General features: G+C 29.0%; 2 protein-coding genes across 2 annotated transcripts; both read right to left on the reverse strand.

Annotated features, from left to right (window-relative positions):
* Positions 1–78: 78 nt before the first annotated feature.
* On the reverse strand, positions 79–1,769 carry LOC135927424 (uncharacterized). The gene is made up of 4 exons (XM_065463401.1): positions 1,753–1,769; positions 1,211–1,455; positions 280–362; positions 79–219 (listed from the first exon to the last, which is right to left on the reverse strand). Exons 1-4 carry the CDS (start codon positions 1,761–1,763, stop codon positions 106–108), a joined length of 453 nt encoding a protein of 150 aa, XP_065319473.1. The 5' UTR covers positions 1,764–1,769; the 3' UTR covers positions 79–105.
* Positions 1,770–15,539: 13,770 nt separating this feature from the next.
* On the reverse strand, positions 15,540–18,169 carry LOC135926350 (palladin-like). The gene is made up of 2 exons (XM_065462192.1): positions 18,016–18,169; positions 15,540–16,286 (listed from the first exon to the last, which is right to left on the reverse strand). The coding sequence occupies exon 2, from the start codon at positions 16,228–16,230 to the stop codon at positions 15,910–15,912; it is 321 nt and encodes a 106-aa protein (XP_065318264.1). The 5' UTR covers positions 16,231–16,286; positions 18,016–18,169; the 3' UTR covers positions 15,540–15,909.
* Between the last annotated feature and the right edge of the window lie 7,277 nt (positions 18,170–25,446).

A 25,446-nucleotide genomic window follows, 5' to 3' on the forward strand; every position in this document is an offset into this window, starting at 1 on the left:
TTTGATTGTTTTTCAATTTACTTTTTTTTTAATTAAAAAGAAAATCTTAAAATATACAACTGATAAATATGGGGGGGGGGGTGGAGGGTGTGTGTATAAAATATTTTATCCATCACCCTCACCCAAGTTTTTAATATTGTCTTTCTCCTGTAGACTGTTGTAGAAAGAGATGAGTTTCTTCACATATTTTTCTTGTCTTCTATTTTCAAGGTTTTTCACCTATTTTAATTTTATGAATTGAATTATATTTGTTTTAAAAAATTATTTATTTTTTTTTACCCTCTTTATATTATCTTGTTTCTCCGTGTTCTCAAATTTGCTGCGAAGGTTCTTAAAATTTTGTGATGGAATGACTTTGACACCTAATAAATATTAACGATTAGTTTGTACTATGATAAATATCATTTAAATTTTATAATAATTGGTATTAAAGATATGCACAACGGTTTATTTAAAATAAGTGGGGTCGGTCCAGGAATATCATTTTTAAAAAATGAAATTAAACTTAGAAGATATCATTAAAAACGGATTGGTTCTTAATCTTTGATAAGTACCACACATTATAACCGCTCATTTAACCATATTTTATCTTTTAAATCAGTAGATTGCTATCACCAGATATTTATATCGATTATGAGCAACGAATGACAAATTGCAATAAACTAAAAATAGATTAATTTTTGTTTTGTGCTATGTCCAAAATCTCTTAAAAAATATTCGAAAAGTTTTAAAGACTCTTAAGTTTTGATATTTTAATCAACTCACTACATGTTAAATTTTTAAAGTTTTATAGAATTATTATTTATTTGAAAGTTTTTGAATCGAATTTTTTGATATATTACCTTTATTACAAATAAAATTTAAGATAATGAATCGTTCGATTATTTTCATAGTTAGCACTCGACAAATTCTGAAACCTACATTTGGACCCACTTTCTTGGAATTTGTAGGAAACCGAAAGTAGCCCTATTTTAAAAAATGGGAGCCCCCGGTTATACCAAAAATTTTTAAGAAACTGGAAATAGTGATTCTACATTGTAATTCTTTCTACAAAATTTATTCACTGTTTAAATTTTAATAAAACCTGGAATTATAGAGAATAAATATTTTTAGAAACCGGGAACAAATCTCTTAGTAAAAAAAGAAAAGTTCAGATTCCAAACACTTTGATTTTCAAAAGCTGAAATCTATCATATTAATAAGATTATACCATTGTTTGTCAATGTAGTGTCGCTTCTATCCGTTATAGTGCTATATGAACTACTCACCATACTAGGTTGGTAATTACATCTGTCTTTTAGGCAGTTGGTACATAAAATGCTTTCTTGTTTTTTCTGAAACGGATTTAACTTTTCTGGATTCAGGTGTAAATTCAGCACCTTATTTTTTTCTGGGTCTTTACACTGCTCCAAACGCACATACCCGCTAATGTGTGCTATGTACGGAGTTGAGTTTCTATTTTTTTTTGTTTATAAATAAATATACAATTGAAAAAAATATTATTTATACGAAAAATATTGTACAAAATCTTTTGTAAGCGCGACTTTTCTCCTCATCGCGACGTGCATAATAAAAAATCAGGTAAATAAATGGTGTTGAATGATGCGATGAGAATGATTGTTATCCCGAAATCAGCTGTTATATACATTTAACGATTCTCATCGCATCACTTTGACTCTATTTGAGTCCTAAATCAGGGTTGTTGTCGTAAGATCGACATTATATTCAATATAAAATTATATAATTTCATACTTAATCATCATAGAATATTTTTGATAGTTCCTTTTTTAAAAAAAATAAATTTTATTATGTTATGTTCTAAAAGAACATTCTAAAACTCTTTAACATAGATTTCAAATAAATTTGTTGTTGTCATAAGTTTGTCTTAGTTTAAAATCGGTTTCTGTGGCGGTTTTATCTTTACAATCAATTCGCGGTTCGATCATGAAATTGACCATCTGTTCGAGTAGGACAGATAGAGTAAAAATTATTTTTTTTAATGATAGATTTCCAAACAATTCCCATTATATAAATTTCTCTTTTGGTCGGAATTATTTTTTTATTTTGAGGGATAAGGTTTTGAAATCTGAGGAGTGTATTCAACAAGGGGATCCTTTTGGCGATGTTCTCTTTTGCCTATATATTCATGACATCGTTTCTAATATCAAGTCCAAATGCAAACTTGACCTTAACCTTTGGTACCTGAAAGACCAAATTCTATGGTCCTATCACTTATGTGTAAAAGGTCATTTATTTATTAATTAATTAATCTAAAGCTATTAGTCTTGTTTTAAATATAAATAAAACAGAAAATCCCCATTAGATATTTTTAATTGTTTTAAGGTTATTGATTTGGAGTCGAGACAATCTCCCTTTTAGGATCTCCGTTAAATACTCCATCCATAACAGCATTCATAGAGAAAGCCACTTTTGGTTTAACCAATTTGGAAGCTATTTGCGTAATTCCTGCCCATCAAGATAAGCAAATCGCTATACTTCCTATATACATCTTTTTAGTGCCTCATCTTCATTTTTGAACCACTCCTTCCTTTTACCCCTAGACCAGAAAATTAAAAACTTACTAGAGGTTATCATAAACATTTTGCACAATTTCTGACCAATCAAGGTAGCTTAGGAATTTCCCTTCTTAATTTAGTTTCTTTGTCAGTCTTCCTTTCTGTTGTGATAAATTAGATTTAAATGTTTATAATTTTACTGTTTTGAGGTGATATTTTCATACTATAATATGTTCAATTGATTTTAAAAGTTTTATATTTTTACTGTTCTGAGGCAATATTTTGATATAATAAATAAAAAACATACAATTTACTTTTTTAGATAAGAATTTTTTGACTGTGATATTATAAAACTTTCGTATTTTTTTATTCGCAAATAAAATTTATTTTGCATATTCGTTATAAAAATAAAATCACTATCAACCTTGTTAATTCATTTCTATCAATTCGAACCCAATACGCATATTTTAAACCCTCCAAAATCTTTACACTTTCTTCCTGCGAAGAAGTTATAGGTAAGCTTCTGAGTGGTAGAAATAGTCTGTTTGATAAAGCCTGTGACTTATGAAGGAAATATTTATGCCCTTTATCTATTCTACAGTCCTCGACTTAAAGAAATTTTTTTAACCCTCTTCTGGCTAACTTTAAGAAATTGACAGAGGCTAACCCCTCATTTCAAGATACTCCAATCCTCAAATACTTGGAACAAAAATCTGGCCATGAAGAGCTTGAAGCTCACCTTTGTGCCAATCTTGGTCTTTTGCTAACCAATGAGGAGGTGAGGGTGACAATAGAGTATAAATTAGGCTGTGATCTATGTGTACCCCATAAATGTAAAGGATGTAGGAAAGACTATGGTTTAACCTATTATATTCTAAAGGACCATTCAGTCGTCATTGTGCCATTTACTCTATAATTTCGAACAAATTAGGGTTTGCCAACTAACCAAACCAGTGGCGTTGCTAGGAGGGGGCACAGGGTCTCGAGCTCCCCAAAAAATTTGAATAGTCCCCTGTAGCAAAAAATTTTTTTTTAATGGCTCCTTAATATCTCATTGAACTAAAAAAAATTTTTTTGATTGCCCACTGAATGATTTCTTTTATAATTCACTAAGTAATATATTGATTTAATTTTATTATTTAGAAATTAATAAGACTATTTAAATTTTTATTAAATGAATATTATTTTAATTATTAGATTAGATTAATATATATAAATTATATTTTCACTATGTCAGCTTGCAATCAAATTCTGTATTAATAATATAATATCAATAACTTACTAAATATTAATTTAGATTTAACAGTTGAAGTTTAATTGACTTTTATAATTTTAGTTATTATATAACCCTAATTAATATTTATAATCATATATTATTTGAAAATTAACAAATTAGATATTGTAATTAGCCGAGTTCAAAATGACTAATCAACTGTATTTTATTTTAAAATTTTATTATCATACCTATTCCTAAAAATATTTTCTAGGTTCAAATAAGTATAAGAGATTTCTTTATAAAAAGTAAGTAGACATATCGTTTATAATTCTCTACAATATACAGTTGTTTATAAAATATTAGATATAATGCCACTTTTATAGACATATTTGACAGTAATATAATATTTTACAGTTAATATTATAATAAATTTTACTAATAAATGCCTTTGATAATAAATTTTTTTTTTTCTCTTTTAGTTTTCACCTTTTTTGGTGGTAAGCTCCTTCAACATCTCTCTCCACTTTATGTTATTCATACAATCTCTTTTATCTATTTTATACTTCTTTATATTGGCTCTAACTTTATGGCCCCATTGAAGTTTTGGCCTTCCTCTTTTACGTTTACCCATCACTTCCAAACTTTCAACTTTATTTCCTATGTAGTTCATAGGCCTTCTCCCTAAGTCTGTTTTCCATTAACTTAGTCTTAATGGGCACTACCTTTAAACTATTTAGTATTCTTGTACTGCGCACCTTATCCTTTCTTGTTACCCCAGCAATCATCCTCAGCATTCTCATCTCCAAAATTTGTAGACTTCTCTCGTCTGATTCTTTGGTTGGCCATGTTTCCGAACTATATAGAATAGTTGGTTGTACTATGGAACTGTAAATTTTTCCCTTTAATATTGTGTGGGATTCTTTTGTCAAATAGCACTCCAGATAAAGATCTCCACTTTAACCACCCTTGATTCATCTTACTTAGCCTAGTGGAGCCCAAATATTTGCAGCTTTCAATTGCGGATATCTGCCAATCATTTATATCAATACTCTCCGTTTCATCTCCTCCTATCACCATATACTCCGTCTTTTCTCTATTTACTTTTAATCCGTGCGTTTCTAGGATATTTATCCAATTCACTAACCTTTCTTTCATTTCATCCTTGGATTCGGCAGGTATCACAATATCATCTGCAAATATCATATTCCACAGGACTGTTTGAGGTATAGACTGTGCTAATACATCTATTACTGTAATGAAGAGAAGTGGGCTGAGAGCCGACCCTTGATGAACTCCTTCGGCTATTGTGAAGCCTGCTGAAGTACCTGTTGTGCTACGGACCATTGTTGTATGTCCCATATACATATCCTGTATTATTCTTATATATTTTTCGGGAACTTTTTTGTGGCGTAGCGCCCACCAGATAAGTTTTCTTGGGATTCTATCGAAGGCCTTTTCTAGATCGAGAAAGACCATGTGTAGCTTTTTGTTCTTTTCCCTGTATTTTTCACTCATTTGCCTAATTGCATGGATAGCATCGGTTGTTGATCTTCCAGGCATAAAGCCAAACTGTGTCTCTCCTATTTCGATTATATCTCTTAATCTTTTTTCTATTATTTTTTCGTATAGTTTTAGACAGTGTGACATTAGTTTTATGCCCCTGTAATTTTGACAATTGTGTGGATCCCCTTTATTTTTGAAGATAGGAACTAGATAGCTCTGCCTCCATTTTTGGGGAACCTCTTCATTTCCAAGTATTTTATTGTACAGATTTGTGAGGAGATGTATTCCATCATCTCCTAGTGCTTTAAGGCTTTCTATTGGAATATTGTCTGGACCCCTAGCTTTGTTGTTTTTCATATGCTTGAGGCATGTGATTATTTCTTGTTCTGTTATAGGTTGTACAAGGTTTTGACAAGGGGAGTGTTCGTCGAGATGCAATATGTGGGAATTAAAGTTGAGAAGCTCCTGAAAATATTCTTTCCATCTATTCATTATTTCTTTTTCCTTTATTATCAATTTCCCATCTTTATTTTTGATTACTTTCGGAGCTCCGTTTATATCCCTAGAGTTCTTTTCTCGCTGTTTGGCTAATCTGTATATTTTATTTTGCCCTTCTTTGGTATGTAGATCTTCGTTCATCGTATGCCATAGATTTGGCCCTAGCCACCACCTTTGTAGCTCATCTCTTGGATAAATTGTTACTTAACTTGTCATCTGCATTTTTAGATTTGTACCATATTTTATAAAGGGCTTTTTTCTCCTGTATAGTAGTTTGTACCTCTTGATTCCACCACCATAGTTCTTTGTGTGATTTGTTGCCTCCTCTTGTCAAGCCTAGCGTCGATTTTGCAGTGTCTATTAATCTGGATGAAAGGTCTGTCCAGATTTTTTCACTGACTTGTGAGCAATTTATTGTTTCAATGTTTGCATTGATTGCAAAGGCATCTGTCATTGTTTTTAATTTGCCCCATTTGATGCATGGTTCCAGTTTTATCTTATTTTGAGTGGATTTATTTGAGATTTGTAAATCCATGATTAGTAGCTTGTGTTGCGCGGCGATATCTTCTCCTGGGATGACTTTGCAGTCTATTACATCTTTTAATCTTCTGCGAGAGATTAGCATGTAATCTATCTGTGTTTTCCTAGTACCACTTTCATATGTTATTAAATGACTGTCTTTTTTCCTATAGTAGGTGTTGGTTAAGGCAAGGTCGAAGGCTTGCGCAAATTTCAGTACGTGCTCTCCTTCATCATTTCTTTCTCCGTATCCAAAACCACCATGATGCCTTTTGTAGCTATCTCTTGCTTTCCCCACATGCGCATTTAAGTCACCACCAATTATGACTAAGTCATCCTTAGGGATTTCCATTACAGCTTCATCAAGGATAGCTCTAAAGTCATCTTTCTCATCTTCCTTGCAACCCGTTTGAGGAGCATATACTGATAGGATGTGTAGTATTGATTGACCAATGCAGAGTTTTATCTTCATTAGTCTATCAGAGATCCTGTTGACTTCTACTACTGAAGAGGTTAGGTCTTGGCTGAGGATGATGCCGACACCGTTCCTATTGCTAACAAGTCCATTATAGTACAATTTATACCCATCTCCAATCATCAAAGTTTTCTGTCCTTTCCATTTCGTCTCTTGTATGCACGCTATATCAACTTTTCTCTTGTTCAATATTGATGCCAATTCTCTCGTCTTACCTTTAAGCGTCCCAATATTCAAACTTGCCAGTCTTGTCTTCTTTGCTTTGACCTTTACTTTATTTTTCACAGGATGGAGGTCTACACCCTCCGCGTCGCATGGAGGGAACGCCCTAGCTTTCATATTCATATTTCCATTTATTTCTGTCATTTTGTTTATTGGACAGGTATCCTTAGCACCCGGCTGTCCAGGCCTGTCGGTGACCGGGGTGTCATCTCTAAGCTCCGAAATTCATCATACCATATGTCTTTACACATCAGTCATCGAAGAAAAACTTTGAAAGTTTTTGTTCCTTTACCAGGATTGAACGCTGCGTCTTTGTTCATACTCGTGTTTCCAATCGTACATCTTACCCATTAGGCCACCCCGGCGATGCCTTTGATAATAAATATAATAAAAAATTGCATTTAAGTATTTAACACCATCTATTTAGTTATAAATAATTATACATTTTATTATTCATCCTGCAATAGATGTAATAAATTTGATATCTTTTCTTCTCTTTTTTTAAGTGTTTTAGGAAAGCTATTTTTTTCTTTTTTGAAAAACAGTTTTGAGTTAAATTTTTAATACAAGTATATTTTTTATATTATTACAAACTACTATTATTTTAAGATATAATATACCAAGGTGGTGCTACAATATATAAAATCTTAATTGTTTCATTATATCATTCTGGTCCTTATTTTATAGTTAGAAAATGTTTCATTTCTAATATGGCATTGCCGTGTAAATAACTCCAGGCTTCAATTTATTTGCATAATTATTTCTTCCAAAGATTTTTAGTGTTTTTATTTTATCAATTTATCCAACTTAATAAATTCTGATATTAGTTTACATCGAGAGAGTCATGGCTATTACTGCAAATTAACCAGCATCTATTATGTGTTGCTATGTAATTTAAGATTATTACTACAATGGCTGAGAGCATATGATTGCATATTTTAGATAAACAATAATGGTCAACTGTGTAGTCGTATATATGATTTAAAATGGAAGATAATCTTTTAGAAATTTAATATCTCACAATAATTTTCTCGATTACTTATCTAGCTTCCATCATGTCATCTAAAAGGAAGCTCTACACCATATAATTTTATGATTTGGATTGGTCGTTTAAACGCTCTTCTTCAAAAATTGTTGATTAGGTTTAAGCATATAAACCTTTCCTTATTAGTTCATTCTATAAAACATTGTCTAAAATGGTAACAGAGAGTTATATTAGTTTGATAACCTTTTGTCAATGTAAGTTGCTAAGAATTATATTATTGTATTATGTGGTTTTTAAAAATAATTATCAATTGAGACATATGTATGAATTAAATAATCTTTTTTGTCACTTGTAATTCTTTAGATGCAAATTTTTTTTATATCAGCAATCGAAAATATTTTATACTGCAATAAATTGTATTAAAAAATATTATTTTTAGAAATGTTTTGTATGTTTTAATTATTTATATGCCAGTTTATTTTGTATGCATAATATAATAAATGACAAAATATGAAATTCAGTATAATTGTTAAGAGTTAACAAATTTCCAAAAAGTAATAATATATTAATATAAAACCCGGCCGAAGGCCCGGAAACTGAAGGGTATGGGGGCGAAGCCCCCATTATTTTTTTTAGTTGAGCCCCCTGAGATTGTGAAGGCTAGCGACGCCCCTGAACCAAATCTCCTTTAACCCATTCAATTATCCCTCTCTATTTGATGGGAAAAGACGAGATGGGCACACAAACATCACTTGATTTAGAGAAAACTCCTTATTTAGGATTTCACTTGTGAGTCTCCAACCTCCAATCTAAACTAGTGATCTGCATCGGGCGTAATTTTTCAAGCCCGGTCCGGTCCGGCCCGGCCCGAATTTTATTTTAAAAAAGTTTTCCCGGCCCGGCCCGAACCCGAAATTTTTTTAAAAAGTTTTGCCGGCCCGGCCCAAACCCGAAATTTGTTTTAAAATAGTTTACCGGCCCGGCCAGGCCCGAATTTATTTAAATATAGAAATTAATTTTTTTAATTACTTAAAATTAAAGACATATGTTATATAGCGTTTAGTTTCAATAAATTAAATCAAAATTTTTTATTTTACATAAAAAATTCAATATAAAATTGATAAATTTAAATAAAATTTTCAAGGTCCGACCCGATACGACCCGAAATTTTTTTAAAAATATTAAGCCCGGCCCGGCCCGAACCCGATTATTTTAAATAGAATTAGGCCCAAGATGCAAGTATCTAAGTTTACTCGGATCTCAATGATAGCCCTCTTAAATGTTTTTTTAAATATAGTTTTTATATTTGTCTTGTTATAAATTCTTCACATGATTTTTTTTTACATTTTATTTTAATATTAATTTTATATATTATTCTATTTTTTAATATATTTTTTAAAATTTAATAAAATTAAATATCATACAAGGAAAAAAATTTTTCATCAAATAAATACGAAATGATGTCAAGAAAATTCTATCTTTTAATATTAATACACAAAACCAATATGAGTTAGTAAGAGTTTACTACCTTTTTATTGATATATTAATGGAAGGTGTACAAAGAGGCAACAATTTAGAGGAACGAAAGCCCTGTTTCCAGAACGATTCAAATTCCTGGTTAGTAGTATTTAAAATTCTTTATCGCTTTCAAGTTAATCAGGAAGGTTTTTATTGTGGAGAGCGTCTGTGAATGATGATAGCGGATAACTAAGGATTTAAGTAAATATGGGGTTGTTTTTCTGAGTCGATTTTTTGTAATGTCCAAGTGAACTATATTGAATTTTTTTCCTCCTTAATTATCCAAAAAGGCTATTTGATTTTTCCATTATTTTGATAAGTTTAAGGTCAGGGATCTATTTTATTAATAATTTATTTAATTGAGATACCCTCTTCATGAACATTTTCTGAAGATCGTGCTGAATACGAAGAGGTTAAACTGGAAACTGAGTATTATTTTCATTTATGATTTTATGGTTTAGCATAAATATGTGCCCGTGTTAAATAATTTATCTTAGATGTATTTGATAAGAAAGAAAGAAAGATAAATCATTTTAAAAAATCAAAGAAAAACATAAGAAATAAAGAAAATCAAATTTCATGTGTATAGAAGAATACCCCGATATTTTCGAAAAAATATTGAAACAAAAAATAGACTCATTTCTTTGACTAGCCAATTATTATGCCAGTTATACAATAATTATCAACCACTAGAAAAGTTGCCAAATGGCAATGTAAATCAAGTTTACTTTAAAGGAAAAATTAGAAAATTATCCAATTACATCTTTGTACAACACCTAAAAGAAAATATTTAAAGCCAGCGGCACGACAGGAAACTGAATCAATGAGGTCATATTTCAGAAGAAATAATAAGGAACGCCCAATTAAATTTGCACCTATAACTTAATCCGTGGCGAATAACCACTATAGAACCAGAGGCGTTAGCATTGGCCTATAGCATAATTTAAGGAGTTTACTATAAATACCGACGATTATTTACTTCTTAAATACACATTTTAAAAAATAAAAAATTTTCTGCCCAAATCTTGCCAAATATTGAAATGGACACTGACTCTAAGCGGTTTCGATTGTAACATAAATGAATAAGAAGGAAAACAAGCACAGAAATATTTAGATTTAGAAAAAAAATGGGTGCCCAACCTTCGAGGTCTAAGTTTATAATGATTTTTCAATCAGGATTTCTAGCATCTTAGACACTCATAAACAAAGTTTTTTTTATATAATATATGAGAATCTACAAAGTTATTTAATATATATTTTTTTTATAAAAATAAATAACGTTCGATTCGATGCTATACATACTTTTGCTACATGGGGTTACCAGAAATTAGTCATAGATAACGGACTTCAGTTCACAGGTCACATATTTGGAGACTTTTTGCAAAACCAATGGTAGGAAAAATAGGAGCACGCTGAGTACTGGGAAAAGTTAATTTACTCTAATTTAGAGCTACTAATTTATAAGGCTCGGAATTTTAGCCTAATAAAAATAATTACATCATACATGATTGGTTAAAGAAGATTTAAAAATTATTACAGAGAAAATGTGTTTTAGTTTACCAAAATTAACAAAAAATAATCTCAATCTTTATTATTTAGATTCATAAATAAAGCTTTTAAAATCTTAATAAATGAATTTTAGGAAAGTTTAAATTTAAACCCTACTTTTTTATCTGATAATTTTTTTTAATCACGAAACATGAATTAATATGATTCTGAATGATATTTATAAAGTTATTGAGCTAGGTCACGTTTGGTCATGGGATAAATGGTCCTATAAATTATTGCATATTTATTCTTTATTCTGCTTAAAACGAATGCAAATAATTTTCGATAAATATTCATCAATCTCTAAAATATTAATTTATATTATAATAATAATATTTTATTTTAATTTTTTTTACAAATAATCCTAAAATTTCTTAAATTTCTAAATTCAATTGAATATACTTAATTATTGCGCATTATGAAATTATCAATAAATTAATATACTTTAGAGTAATATAACAATATCAAAAAATCTTTTAATTTATTTCAACCTTTATTTTATGTGGACCAACTAACACATAGATGTTCGTATCCATAGTATGTCATGGGTAGGCCAGATAATATTTTATTAAAGTATACTTTTTAAGCCTAAGCTTTAAGAGTATATATGAAGTTTTTTTATTCAGATTAATCTGATATTATTAAATTTATTCAGGTTTGAAAGTGTTCCAAACATCTCGTCTCTCCTATAAACATATTCATACTCGCCCCCCTCCCTTCCCACCACAACCCTAGCTCTAACGGGATAGCTGAAAGGCTCGTTCAGAACTTAAAAGTATAGAATTTACTATATAAATGCTTATTAGTTTATTGGAAAACTCCGTATGCATGCTACAAATAATAAACCACGAGCTCAGAAAATGATAGGAATAAACGTAAGATTGCGTTTAGATTTATTGAAAAAAAAAATAAAACCTAAACGAAAAACCGACACACGAGATATCAAATGAGACAAAGAATTAAATATTGGAGAAATGATATGGATCAACGTGCATCAAAACCAAATGGATATAAATATTATGTACAAATAAAATAATAAAATATGGGTCTGCCAACAGGTACAAACTGAGCTGGGATAAAATTTCAAAAATTAATCTTTTTTCGCAAATTTCAAAAACTTTTAAAATAAGTTTCCTTTTTTTCTAAAAATTAAGCGAAACATTATTTCTAGAAAAATTTTAAAATTTAACATACGATTTTGGTTAAAATTTGCGAAATTTTAAAATTAAAAATAAATAGATGTTTTTAGAAGGTAATTTTCTTTTTAAAAAAATACTTTTATTAATCACCAATTTATTGGAAAATGATAAATATTAAAAAAAAATGAAATCAATAATATAAGAAATTGTTATAAATAATAATAAAATAAACGCAATATTAATAAATATTATTCGATCTAATAATAAATCATCTTTATTCGAGATAATAGACATAATTGTCTAGCCGGTAGAATAAATATGTCTTTACAATTCTTGATCTCTTTTTTATTTTAGTTTGGAGATTAATTTTCTTTACTTTTGATGCAGGAAGCCCTCTGTTACTTTTAGAAACTTTTACAACCTAATGTTGTACTTGGGAAAGTTACTTTGGGATCTTAAAGGTTTAATAATGTGCATTAGAGTTGTTAAAAGAATTCTAAAAAAATATATTAGCTTTGATTTTGAGAAATTATACTAGGAAGCCGTAAAGAATAAATTAATGTCTTCCGCAAAAAATATTTATATTACGTTTTATGTTCCCTAATTGTAAGGTAATTCGGTATATTTTTTGTGAAAAAAGTCTGAGAATTTAATGGGAATAGTTGATTTAGAAAGTCTTTCTGCTGAAGGCATTGCTATTGCATTTTAAAACAACTTAATGATTTAGAGATTAATCGTAATATAAATTTTTTTAAAAAAGCAATTGTGATTGGTGAATACGCCATTTCTGGTCGAAATGGAGGAGTACAAACTTTTAAAAGGAATTAATTAAACGGTGCTTTATAAACAATGTCAATATATAGGCATAATTTATGTATAATATTTTTTTAAATCAAATTCTCACATTCTGGTGCATCTGTTGTTTCATCAACCTTAAGACAAAAAAAAAGGCTTAGCACTTTTGCTATAATTTCTTGTGATAAATTCTAACACCATTTTTTGCCGTAATCGATATGACTTCATTTTATTGATGTATATTGGGGCAATTTTTGGTATTGATTTTATAATTTTTATTATATTTCATATTTTTGGCAGGTGTATGAAAACATTTCAATAAAAAAACTTTGAAAAATTTACACCTACAGCATCAGTTATTGATGAAAGGAGAGCTCTTGTATATTGAGAAATTGTATAAATCAAATATTAATTTTAAATAATATCGATTAAGCTCAACTTGACGGTTCTTGAAAATTGTCGATATATCTCTATCCTCCTTTATTACCATTTTTATCAAGACATATTGAATTTAAATTATCTTAAGATGTTTCATGCTAGAGCTATATTTTTTTCTAATTAATGGTTAATGTTAAATGAAAATTTAATAACGAATATTTTTTTAAAAATTGTGGAGCCGTAAATATGAAATTTAGGGGCCAGGTTTAGGGGGCAGCAATTTTTATGAGGGAGGGGTGGACAACCCCCCCCCCCCCCCCCCACTGCTATCAAACTAATTACTATTTATATTTTTCAAAGTTATTACTTTGAATGTAATAATTAAACTAAATACATGGATAGGTTGTTACTTAAAACTAGCTGTTACCCACAAATAATTATTTTTTTTAAAGAGAAATAAACCCTAACTAGTTAAATTCAAATCTTTTAAATGTAAATTGTAACTGTAACTATAAAATAACAAAAACTTTTATTTATTATTTACTATTGCATAAATGATAATTTTTTAGGATAAAAACAGGTTTTTAATGGTGAGGAAAACAAGATCAAATACTATAATGGAGAATATAATCTACCAATATTTTATTATAAATTTTTCTTTTACAAACATTCATCTATCTACCTAAATTTTGTTACAAATCTTTCAATCACAATAATTTAGCTAAAATGATATTTAAACGTTTTATATTATTTTCGCTGTTTTTCCAGTGTTTTTTGTTATTCAAAGCCGCTTACCTATTAACGATTATGAATCACATTTAAAAAAAACATACTTAGTATAATTAACATCGATATAGGGAATTTCAAAAATTTCCCAGCCCCCTAGCATTAACCCCAAGCGATAAGTTCTAGGAATATTTTACAAATTTTCCTACAGGACTTCATATTTTTTTTAAGCGGTAATTCAGGGAGCGGTTAAAAATAATTTGTAAATGATAATATATCATAGTTGCCCTATGCAAATAAAGAATGAATATTAATAACTATAGCTCCCCCGCACGCATTTTAAGAAATGTATTTTTTTATAGTAGTGTCTAAAAGTTACATTTTTTAAAAAAATAACGCGCATCCACCATTAGTAAGCTAAAGTCATTACTAATGACGTTATTTTGCTAGAGGGCTTCGCTAACACTTATAATTTAAGAATGCTAAAGAGTTACCTTTTTTTTAAAAAAATGTACACGCGTCTAAAAATAATTCACACGTGTTCCCCCCTCCCCTCTCTAAAAATGGCGCGGCTTAGTGAGATATATTTATGGCAGCGAATTAAATCCTTTCATTTTTTTTTACAAATGAATGGCTGGCATTATTAAAATTCTTTTTGGAGAAATAAATTAATAGTTTTTTGTTAAAACAGCATGCATGTTTTTTTTATAAAAACTTTATTATTCCAAAGAATATCGATTTTAAAAATAGGCTAAACTAATAAAATCTTATATTATATTTTTTAGTAATTAAAGTAACTAACGAAAGCACAAATCTTTTAATAGTTCAAAAAAACTTTCTTTCTTTCTTTCTTTCTTTCTTCTTTCTTTCTTTCTTTCTTTCTTTCTTTCCTTCCTTCCTTCCTTCCCCTTAAATTTTTTTTCTCTTCAAAATCAAACCCTTCTTGGGATGTTGCTCTAGTTGGGGGGGGGGGGACTCAATAATAGGGGGTAAAAAAGTCCTTTTAAATCACGTGATTTAACCGAATTTCTAATTGTGCGTTATTTTTCCTAATATATAAAACATTTTTTTTTAAAATGATATATAAATTTTTACAAGGTTTTAAATTTTAAATATCACTTGCTAAATATAATAAAAAGTTTTAAACAAAAATTTCTTCAAATGAGATTGATTAAGGTTATCGTTGATCTCGTAAAAAATGGAATCATGAAATTTTAATTTTCAATTAAATTATTATTTTTAAATTTTTAAAAAAAATTATATTACCATTTCAAATGATTTATTATATTAGTATGTATGGTTATCTGTTTAATAGTTATTTTATTAATACAAACTAAATGAAATGACATAGGGATTCAGATACAGTATAGAATATTTCCATCCAAAAAAATAATTTCTTTTAAAACTTTCTTTATTTGCTAAATGAAATGACATTTTAAGAGATTTGGTCAGATACAATATAGATGACGATAAATATAATTTAAAAATTGTAAAACAAAATTGGGAAAATTGCATTATTTTTTAAAATTTAATTTTTTTAAAAAAAGGAAGATATAAAAATTGAATAATTGAACGTTTTGGGTAATCAATTTTCAATTCTTCAATTTATCTACGAAAATGAGTGATCAAAATATTTAAGGAATATCTTTATAAAAATAAAATGTATGCTAGCTATTCTCTAAATATAGTGGTACAAATTTTATTGAAATGTCTGTGGGCAGTTTTAAAAACATTTCACTTAAAAAAACTTAATTATATCACTTATGTCTTTCTTTTGTGTATGATCAAATTAATTTTTTGATTTTATAAATGTTCATTGTAAAAAGTAGAATGAATGGGATAAATGTGTATATATAAAATAATATTAATATTCATTGGGCCTTTTCGTATGGATCGAATTCGACTAACACCTCCGCGCAAGATTCTGCTTTTCCGTGAGTATTCGTGACTACGCACTTGTAAACGCCCTCTTCATCCCGTCTGGTGTCTGGGATGGTTAAAACGACCAATCCCTTGTCTTCTTCCACGTCAAATATGGCCCTTTTCCCCTCTTGAATTTTTTTATCGTTACAAAACCATTCAACCTTGGGAAAAGGGTCTCCAGTTACCTTAGCCTCGAATCTCGATCCACTATGCTCGCACACCTCTTTGCAAGCAGTAGTTAAGGGTTTCACAAATTTAGGAGCGGACATTATTATAAAGTATACGTGAAATGAGGTTTAGCGAAAAAACAAATTATCGTCTTTATCTGTAAAATATATTTTTTAGAAAAATGGTTGTATTTTAAATTCATATAAATACCTATTATTTTATAAATCTTGAAATAAACTTATTTTCGTGTTGGACGATTATAACTTACTCTATAGCCCACGAAAGGTAAATCAGCTGGTTTTGTTAAACGCTTCAATTTAACGGATTCTAAATTAAAATTTTTAGCCAGAATAATATTAGAGTAAGCTTCGGGATTCAGCGGAAACTTGCGTGATAATTTTTGGCTAAAATCTTTAAAAAATAGAACCTCTTATAAACCCTGAATTCAGCCTTCCGACATTGTTTTAAATTCAATGTATAACCCGTTTTAGGGTGTTTTTGCAAAATATTTCAGATTCTTTTCCGAAAAACAATGATTTAAAAAATATTAACTTACAAATACAAATTAATACCCTAAGAAAAATCATAGCTAAAAAAGTGCTTTATTTAATTTTTCCCTGGTTTAAAAAAAAAAGGGAAAGACCTGCGAATTTTTTGTAGTTTGGAGAGCTAACTACAATAATTTTAATGGTATTATTTGTGTACGGAATAATCGTGTTGTTAAATGGCTCTATTTAAGCCGATTTATAAAAAAACGCTAAATCAATATTTTAACCATAAAAATATTGACTAAGCCTCGATATTTCGCTAATACATGTCCAAACCTTTCTGTCATATGTGAGCAAAATCTTCACGCTTGCTTAAATTTTTCTGGGAAAAAAATTCGGTTCAAAACAAGCCGTTTAATAAGACTATTGAATAATTTAATATTAAAAAGGTCAATGGATTAATTTAAAAAAAAATGTAAATTATGTAAATATTAAATAATATCATTTGTTGTAAAACATTTATATTATATATTTATAACTTTCTTATAAAATTGTTAAACTTGCTGAAGTTATTGTAAAAAAAAAATAACATATTGATAAAAATTTTTTAAAAAAATAAAATAATTATACAATTTTATAAGAAAGTTGTTGCAAATATAGGAAAATACAAAAAAAATCATAATACTGTAATATGAAAGTTCCCGTTTCTAAATCGCTAAAAAAAATCACTAAAAAACAAAATTAAATTGGGAATTTTGCTTATAATTTCTAGAAAATATTTTTAAAGTAAAATTGAAATTAAAATTAATTAGATGAAGTATTTTTTTAAAATGGCTAAAAATAGAGGAAATACTATCAATATCCTCAGAATGATTTAGTATCTATCAATATTAGTTTTAATTTTAATAGATATAAGCGCGCTTACCAATTTTTTTTTTGCCATTTAGAACGTATCACAGGAAGGTTAAATGAAACATTTTAAAGTTTAAACCAACAAATTCCATATTTTTTCATTAGCAATTTTTTTTTTGGTTTAATTTTAACGTTCCGTAATCTACAAGTGAGGATTAAAAAAAAATCAATATTTATTTAGGCGCCTAACTCTTCCTCCTTCAATATGTTTTTGTCCCTCGTGGTATTATAAAATCGCTCCATTTGAGCCGATTCTTAAAAACGGCTAATCCGTATTTTATCCAGAAAAATAGCCCAAAGATTTTGCTCATAGATTGCACAAAATTTTTGGATGTTAGCAAAATCTCTTAACTTTTAAGCAATAGTTTTCTGTCTAAAATATTGGGTTAACCGTTTTTTTCAAAAAATTGTCTCAAATTAAACGATTTTGCATCACTACTGGAATCATAAATATCGTATTTATTAAATAAGAGTAATTTTTTTTACCTGAAAATCTTTGATTCGCGTAACAGAATTATAAGAATAATTATCACAAAAAAATAAAATTTAAAAGGTAATAATTAAAAATGAATTTAAATTTTTTTCAGTGGATAAAAAGTTTTTTAAAAAAAATTTAGAATGAAGTACCTAAAATGGGAAACAGATGCTTGCTAGAAATTTTTTTTTTATTCAATCAATAAAATAAATTATTAAATATATGAAATAATATAATACAAATAATGTTGATTATTTCATGATTTTAAAATGCAATGTGTATTTTTAATTCTTCTATTTTTTAACTATCTTTCTAATCTACAAAATTCTTATCTTTTTTAAAAAAAAAAATGAAATCAGACGGAATTCCGCAATGAGCAATGAAAATTTGCTATACTATACTAATACTTTTATTTTTTAAAACAAAATAATAAAAAAATTTCTAAAATAATAATTAAACAAAATTTTAATAATGAAAATTTTTTTTAATAATTTTAAATCATAGTCTTTAAAAGTTATATCGTGAATGTGATTGTGATATTATTGATAATATTATATAACACAGCTGTCATTTTTACTGGATGCAAAAAAAATCCATGTAAAAAATATCCTTCCTTAAAGATAATCGAATTAACATGCTATAAAAAAATTTTTTTCCGAAACACTTCTACAAAATAAAAATTTCCGAAACGACATTTTTCAGAAAATTTTGTTCCGGTAAGCGCCAATTGGATTTTTCTAAGTTATTTACTTAAAAATTTTTTTAAATGCTTACAATTATTTTGACCTATTCTTATGTAATCGGTTCCTCTCAGGCGTCTACGCAACGTATGGGGGGAGGGGAGAAGCAAATTTCCCCTTCCCCAAAAGCCAAAGATTCCGGCTAAAATATTTTTCAAAAATATTACTTTATTTATCACATTCACAGCAGAGATAAATGAAATCTAGGAAAATAATTCCCAGGAAAAAAAATGCCCCCTTTTTAAGATATTAAATTTTACAAAATTAATAAAATAAGAGAAAAAATTCCCACCCACGAAATAAAAATCGTAATAAAATATTTAATCATTTTGAGAAAATAAATTCCGGGGAATTATTTCTTAATGGGGATTTTTTTTTCCGGTATAATTATTTTCGGCTTATCGAGATAAATACGTTACTAATTTATTCTATAAATTAATATCGATTTCAAATTTTCCTCGGCGCCATATTTACCTACAATTTTAAAATTTCCTATTAAATCATTTGAAACGTTATCGCTGCAAAACTAAAATAAAATATTTCAAAAAAAAATATATGACAGACTTAGACTTTGAGAATAGCCGAAATTATGTTGGAACTTAAGGAAATTAGGACAAATAAATGAAAAATTTCATAAATTATATGTCATTGGTGAGTGAAAAGCAGGACTCTATGAAATTTAATATTTGTCTACCTCGACTCGCAGAAAGACAAATGGGTCGTTTAACAACACATTATAATTCTTAACAATATTTTTGCACATCTATATTTCCGACATTTGTCAAGTTTCAGAATATGATCTTTCTTATTTTCGGTTTTGGCAAAGTGCCAACACTTTCTTATTTTGCTCATAACTCACAAGCGGTTTATTTTGCTGATGTCCGGATAGAAATTAGGTGCAATTAAGACTCTAAATAATGGCATAACTTTTGTTAATTGCACTTCATGTCGTTCTGCCCGCTTAAAAATTTCACATTTTCCTTATTTTACTCATAACTCACGAACATTCTGCTGATGTCCGGCGGATAGAAGTACAATTAGGTGCAACTAAGACTCTAAATAATGGCATAACTTTTGTCAATTGCACCTCAAGTCGTTCTGCCAACTTCACGGACCTATAGTGAATTCATTGGCCGATATACATTTAATAGTTTATCATTAATTTATATTTATTTGCGTAATTAGAAATTGTAAATATCTGAAAACCTTGAATATTCATAAGTAAATGTTTTAAAAATAAACTATCACCCCCCCCCCCCCTCTCCCTCCTTCCAAACGAATTGCTGCTAACGCGTCGTTCCAATGATTCTATTATCTTTCTAAAATTAATCGGCATGCTAGAGCCAGAGATCCAGACCTTATGGAAAATCGGTTAAAGTGTAGATTCAGATAAAAAAATAACGGTTAATGGTTCAGGTTTTGTTCGTAAAAAAAAATAAATATCGGTTAGGTTCGGTTTGAACATTTATAAACAACCCGTTACATACAAACCTATTAAATTTTTTTTTTCAAATTATTGGTCTAGAAACTACTTTTTTTTTTCAATACATTTTTTGTTAATCCATTTTTTTTCAAAAATATAAAATTAAAAATCCCGCCTTAGTTTGAACAAAATGTGCGTTACGTTTTTTTTAAACGCTTAATTTATGTGCGCAATACGATTAAAATATTTTCAAGATTTCTCGCAAGTTATCTCAATAACCCTGCATTCATAGTTATCACGAATTCGTGGCTAAGTATATAAAAATACAGAAAAATGGAACATATTTTGTATACTCGCTTTGAAAGGCCACGAATTCGCGCTAACTGTGAATTCGGGGTAAGGAGAGAGAAAAAAGGATCCAACATTTGTTATGCACTAACTTGGGTAGCTTGAAACCAAATGGCAATAGAATCTAAAAATAGTTACTGATACTTAACAATCAAAACTCACTGGTATAGTTATAATCAAAAGGTTCAAACAGAGTTTGGGATATATATTTAACGGTTCAGGTTTGGTTTAGGTTCTGTAAATAATAACGGTTTATACCTGCTTTAACGTTCGGTTCAGGTTCGGTACGAGTCCCTGGCTAGAGTCCCGCAAGTCGGCAAGGATTAATTTGCAAGGCTCCGCTGCATGTAAATCGACCATTTTTAAAAAAATTGGACTTTGGCTGAGGGTTCTGAATTGGTCCCGGTTAAACCTTTACTAATTATAAAATATAAATGTGCGAATTACTATGAGAAAATTGTTCCTATTTAAAATGAATAAAATAAGGGATTACGAGAGAAGTCGAGGGTTATAATATAATGCTTTTGAAAATAGGCGAAAATTTGTCAAAATATCTTGGTAATGCAGCATAATTTATTACTTATTTTATCATAATAATATAATGCAGTCTTGCTCTCAAAGAAATCTCATGAATAATTATCAAAAAATTATTGTTTAAGGAAGAGAAATATTTTTTTAAAATTTAAAATTTTTAGATCTTGGGTTATTGAAATTTTACCTAAGCCCAATAGGAACTTAGACAAATCAATATTATTATTCCCTGTTGGCGACAATATTTTGATTTTATTCCTATAATTCTTGATAGCATGGTCTTTTAAGTTAATATCCTACCATAAACCACTTATAACAAATTACGAAGAAGTGGTGATGGATGCTAATAATGGATTTAACGAGAATCACAGCGTTGGAAAATAATTTTGTCATCAATATAAACATTATTTTAAAACAAGGGCCACTAAATATGAAACCAAGACAAACACTACCGAAGGGACAGAATGACCTTATAGATTGTGACACAGATTAAAAGAATAGCCCTATATAAAACGAGAAATCACAAATAGCTCAAATCGAAAGGGATGTTAAACTAAATCAAGTGATGCTATATATACGTCAAGGATGACCCCAAGATCTTAGCGGATATTTTTCTGACTATGTAACGAATAATGAGATACATATTTTTTTACCATTCATATTTCTAGCATGCGTATTAAGAAAAGTCCACATTGTCTCTTTGAAGGCAGCCAGAAAATATTGTAGCCGTAACTAAACCAATGCCAGAGCTCGTTAATAAAAAGTATGATTTAAGTATCAACAATATAAAGACAATTCACAACATCTCAAATGCTCCATGTTCCGAATTTAATACTGTAGGTAAAAGAGTGCACACTGACTTGGCAGGATCCTTATATGATTAAAATTGACTAATAGTCGTAGACTCGTGCTTCAGATGAATACTAATTCCGTTAAAAAAGGTTTTACAAGGTATATTCGTACACATAAGTTAACCCATATCTTTAGTCACAGTTAACGGGCTCCAGTTTAGAAGCCAAGAGTTCAACTACCTGAGAAATAAATCATACGTATAAACCCCCCCCCCCCTCAATTATGGCTTTACTGAACGTTTTGTCCACACTTCAAAGACACTATGAGAGGCTTTTCCAAAACCTATTAAAGATATATAGATTTCGAATTATAAAAATGAATCGAATCAAATATTTGCTATTCGTATATTCGTATGTTTGAAGAGAATAATTGATCTGTATTATGAATAAAATAATTCTTTACTCGTATTCGTACGAATAATATAAACATTATTCGCTTTTGATTTGTCAAATATTCGATTTGATTTATCGAATATTCTATATTAAATTCTTTAAAAATTTATTCAAAAATGAAAAAATGAATTATTATAATTAAAAAAAAATGATTTATAGATGTGGGGAAAAAAAAATAATAAAAAGTTCCGCAAGAAACATATTAAATACTTAAGAAGAATATTTTCAAATATTTCAAATATTTATTAATAAATTTTGAATATTGATTAATGGCTAATTTTGAATATTCATGAATAATTTCTAATAGTTGCAAATAATTTAGAATATTTATAAAGTAGAATAATTCTAACATTATATTATACGAATAATTCGAACAATTAATAGATAAAAAATTATTCGACAAAATAACATATATTTTTTTTATTGGCATTCAATTCGAAAATTTTAATCTAGGAATTTTGTATTCCTATTTGTAAAATGCAAATCGAATCGAATATCGTATAATATCAAGCAATCCGATATTCTAATAAAAACATCATCACACTTATAAAGCTGAGAAATCAGACATAATACGAGAAAACTCCAATTCATATTTCAGAGGAAATAAACTTTATCCGCTTTAAAACCTTAAATCCAAGTTGGGAACAAAAAATAATAATTGGTAAACAGAATATATGAGGTAAATAAATAATCCATCACTCTATATTACTATCAAAATAATAGAAAGTAAAGGGATAGAAAAGCCTTCTCCCCATTCTAAAAACATCTGGAACTTATGTACCCTATGAAATCTAACAACTTTGTGCAATAAATACCAGCTTCAATACTTCGTTCAGCTAAACACTCCCCTTCCATTCATCACGTCCTTAAAGAAAGAATTTCTGACAAAACGCCCCTACTCATTCCTCTCCCCTCTTCCCATTTTACAAGTCCCCCAAAAGGCCGGTTATCAACCCATTCCAAATCAATGTATCGGCCACCATAAACGTACAAGGTCGAAAACGATATCATTTGGAAAGTAGATGGACTACAAAGAATTAAATAAATAGATGTCATCTAAATCAAAACCAACCGAGCTTGGTCGCTCATGATGAGTTATTTACATAACCTCGTCCTAGTTTGAAATCACTTAAACCAGCCTTGACAAAGCTTCTTACCAAACTTGTGATAATGACCTAGGTTAAAATTTCTCACTCCCTCTTGTCTAAGGGAAAATGCCATATTCGTCCAAATGACCTCTTCCTATCCTAGGTCTCTTTAACAAAATATCTTCTGAGCTAACCAGCCATTAAAGTAAAGATACTACGGCGGTCCTAACAGAGTCCCTCTTGCTTCACCGTCATAATCATAAGGCTAATAATAACAAACTAATGGTGATGTGGAAATGGTTTGGACTGATCCCTGAGGTAAACGAAGCGGTATAAAGATATTTAGAATGGGTTAGGACTGCCCACAAAAGGTAATCAAATGCTTATTGGCAATATTACTATCTTCCATCCTCATGTAGTTCGCATATATACACTGTTTTAAAAACAATTTGTGAAAAACACATAATAGTACATTATGGATGATATAATACCTATTTTAACCTATAATATTTATGTGACTGATCTCTAATTACACAGGCTTTCAAATGTTACAAAGGAAAAAACAATAACTGAACCCAGTGCCCTAGTTTAGATAATAACTCTGGCTGGAAATGTGGTAGGGGAGACCGGGGTACATTAAGTACAGGGGAACGTTAGGACATTCTAATTATAATTTGAGCTATTATTTTATAAGACTGGAAATTTGAGCATAACATAGATAATTTTGTCATACATGATTGGCTAAAAAAGATTTGAAAAATATTTTGTATTTTAATTTTTACAGAAGAAAATGTGTTTTGGCATACCAAAAGTAATAAAACATATTTGCAAACTTTATCGTTTATATTTATAAATAAAGCTTCAAAAATCATAATAAATAGATTTTAGGAAAGCCTAAACCCTATTTTCCAATCTGGCAAACTTTCAGAATCAATAAACATGAATTAATATGATTTTGGATGCTATTTATAAAGTTAGTGGGCTCGGTCATAGTTGGTCATAGTATAGTTGGGACACGCCATTTTAGCTCATTTTATAAACAATTTTATAATTTTATAATTTTATTATTAATTTAGTATTGTGAATAATAAATAATTAAATACTTATCTTTCACTATGTTTATGATTAAAAAAAAAATTTTTTACATTTTTTTCTTTACAATTTTTTTTTCGCCAAAATAAATTTCCTAAATTTTGCTAAAAATTTTTTTATATAGTTATTGATTATGAATTATAATATTATCAATAAAATCATATGTGTCATAGTCTCTAGTTTTACTGGATTACTGATTTTAAATTTTTAAATTTATTTAGACCTCTATTTCACGAGTGTCCCAACTATCACATATGTGTGTCCCAACGTACACAGAGTCTGTCATAGTTGGGACAAAAAAAATTTTTTTTTTTAAATTCAATTTTCTAAAAAAATATAATCTTCATAAAATATATATTAATTATTTCTAATAGCCTATACTTTTGGGATTCAGAAGATATTTTAATTATTCAGATTAGTCTACTAATATTAAAATTATTAAAGTTTGAACGAAAAGTGTCCCAACCATCCCCGGTCTCCCCTATATGTCTAAATTTGAACCATCTACTCAATTTGATGGAGGAATAAATCCTTCACTAAGTTCTAAAAATATATACCGTCTGATCACACCAACCTACGAGTAAAAGTAAGGTTGATCGAAATTCAGGATTGGATTGGGGATTCTGATCTTAATTTTAGCCTCGGCATAATGTGATAATTTTTCCGATTTTATTGAAATTCAGACCATATTCTAAAATAAAATTTTGAAGGGGGCTGGAATCTTTGGAAAAACATTCTCAGATAGGATCGGGTTTTAGAAATAAGATCCATTGTGGGGCTCAATTCACGCAGCCAAAATACCCCGACATGAACCTTGAACCAGTGTCTACATGAACAGGGGGGGGGGGTTGAGTATGAACAATTTCATATATATCTGATGGGGGTAGGGTGGTGGTAAGCTCTCAGTGGTAGGGATTAAAAAATATATTTGGGATGTGGGGTAGGGGGGGGGGTTAAGCTTATGCATATTGCCTTC

This window comes from Gordionus sp. m RMFG-2023, chromosome 3 (genome assembly GCF_954871325.1).
Source record: "Gordionus sp. m RMFG-2023 chromosome 3, tfGorSpeb1-WG-v2, whole genome shotgun sequence".
Taxonomy (NCBI): Eukaryota; Metazoa; Nematomorpha; class Gordioida; order Chordodea; family Parachordodidae; genus Gordionus; species Gordionus sp. m RMFG-2023.

What these genes read in the sequence shown, in the direction of transcription:
- LOC135927424 (XM_065463401.1), bottom strand. An exon ending in CACTACATTGACAAACAATG is followed by an intron (nt 363 to 1,210) that starts GTATAATCTTAT and finishes AATATTTATTAG; the next exon opens with GTGTCAAAGTCATTCCATCA. An exon ending in AACAAGATAATATAAAGAGG is followed by an intron (nt 220 to 279) that starts GTAAAAAAAAAT and finishes AAATTAAAATAG; the next exon opens with GTGAAAAACCTTGAAAATAG.
- LOC135926350 (XM_065462192.1), bottom strand. Translation starts at nt 16,230, where the DNA reads ATGTCCGCTCCTAAATTTGTGAAACCCTTAACTACTGCTTGCAAAGAG.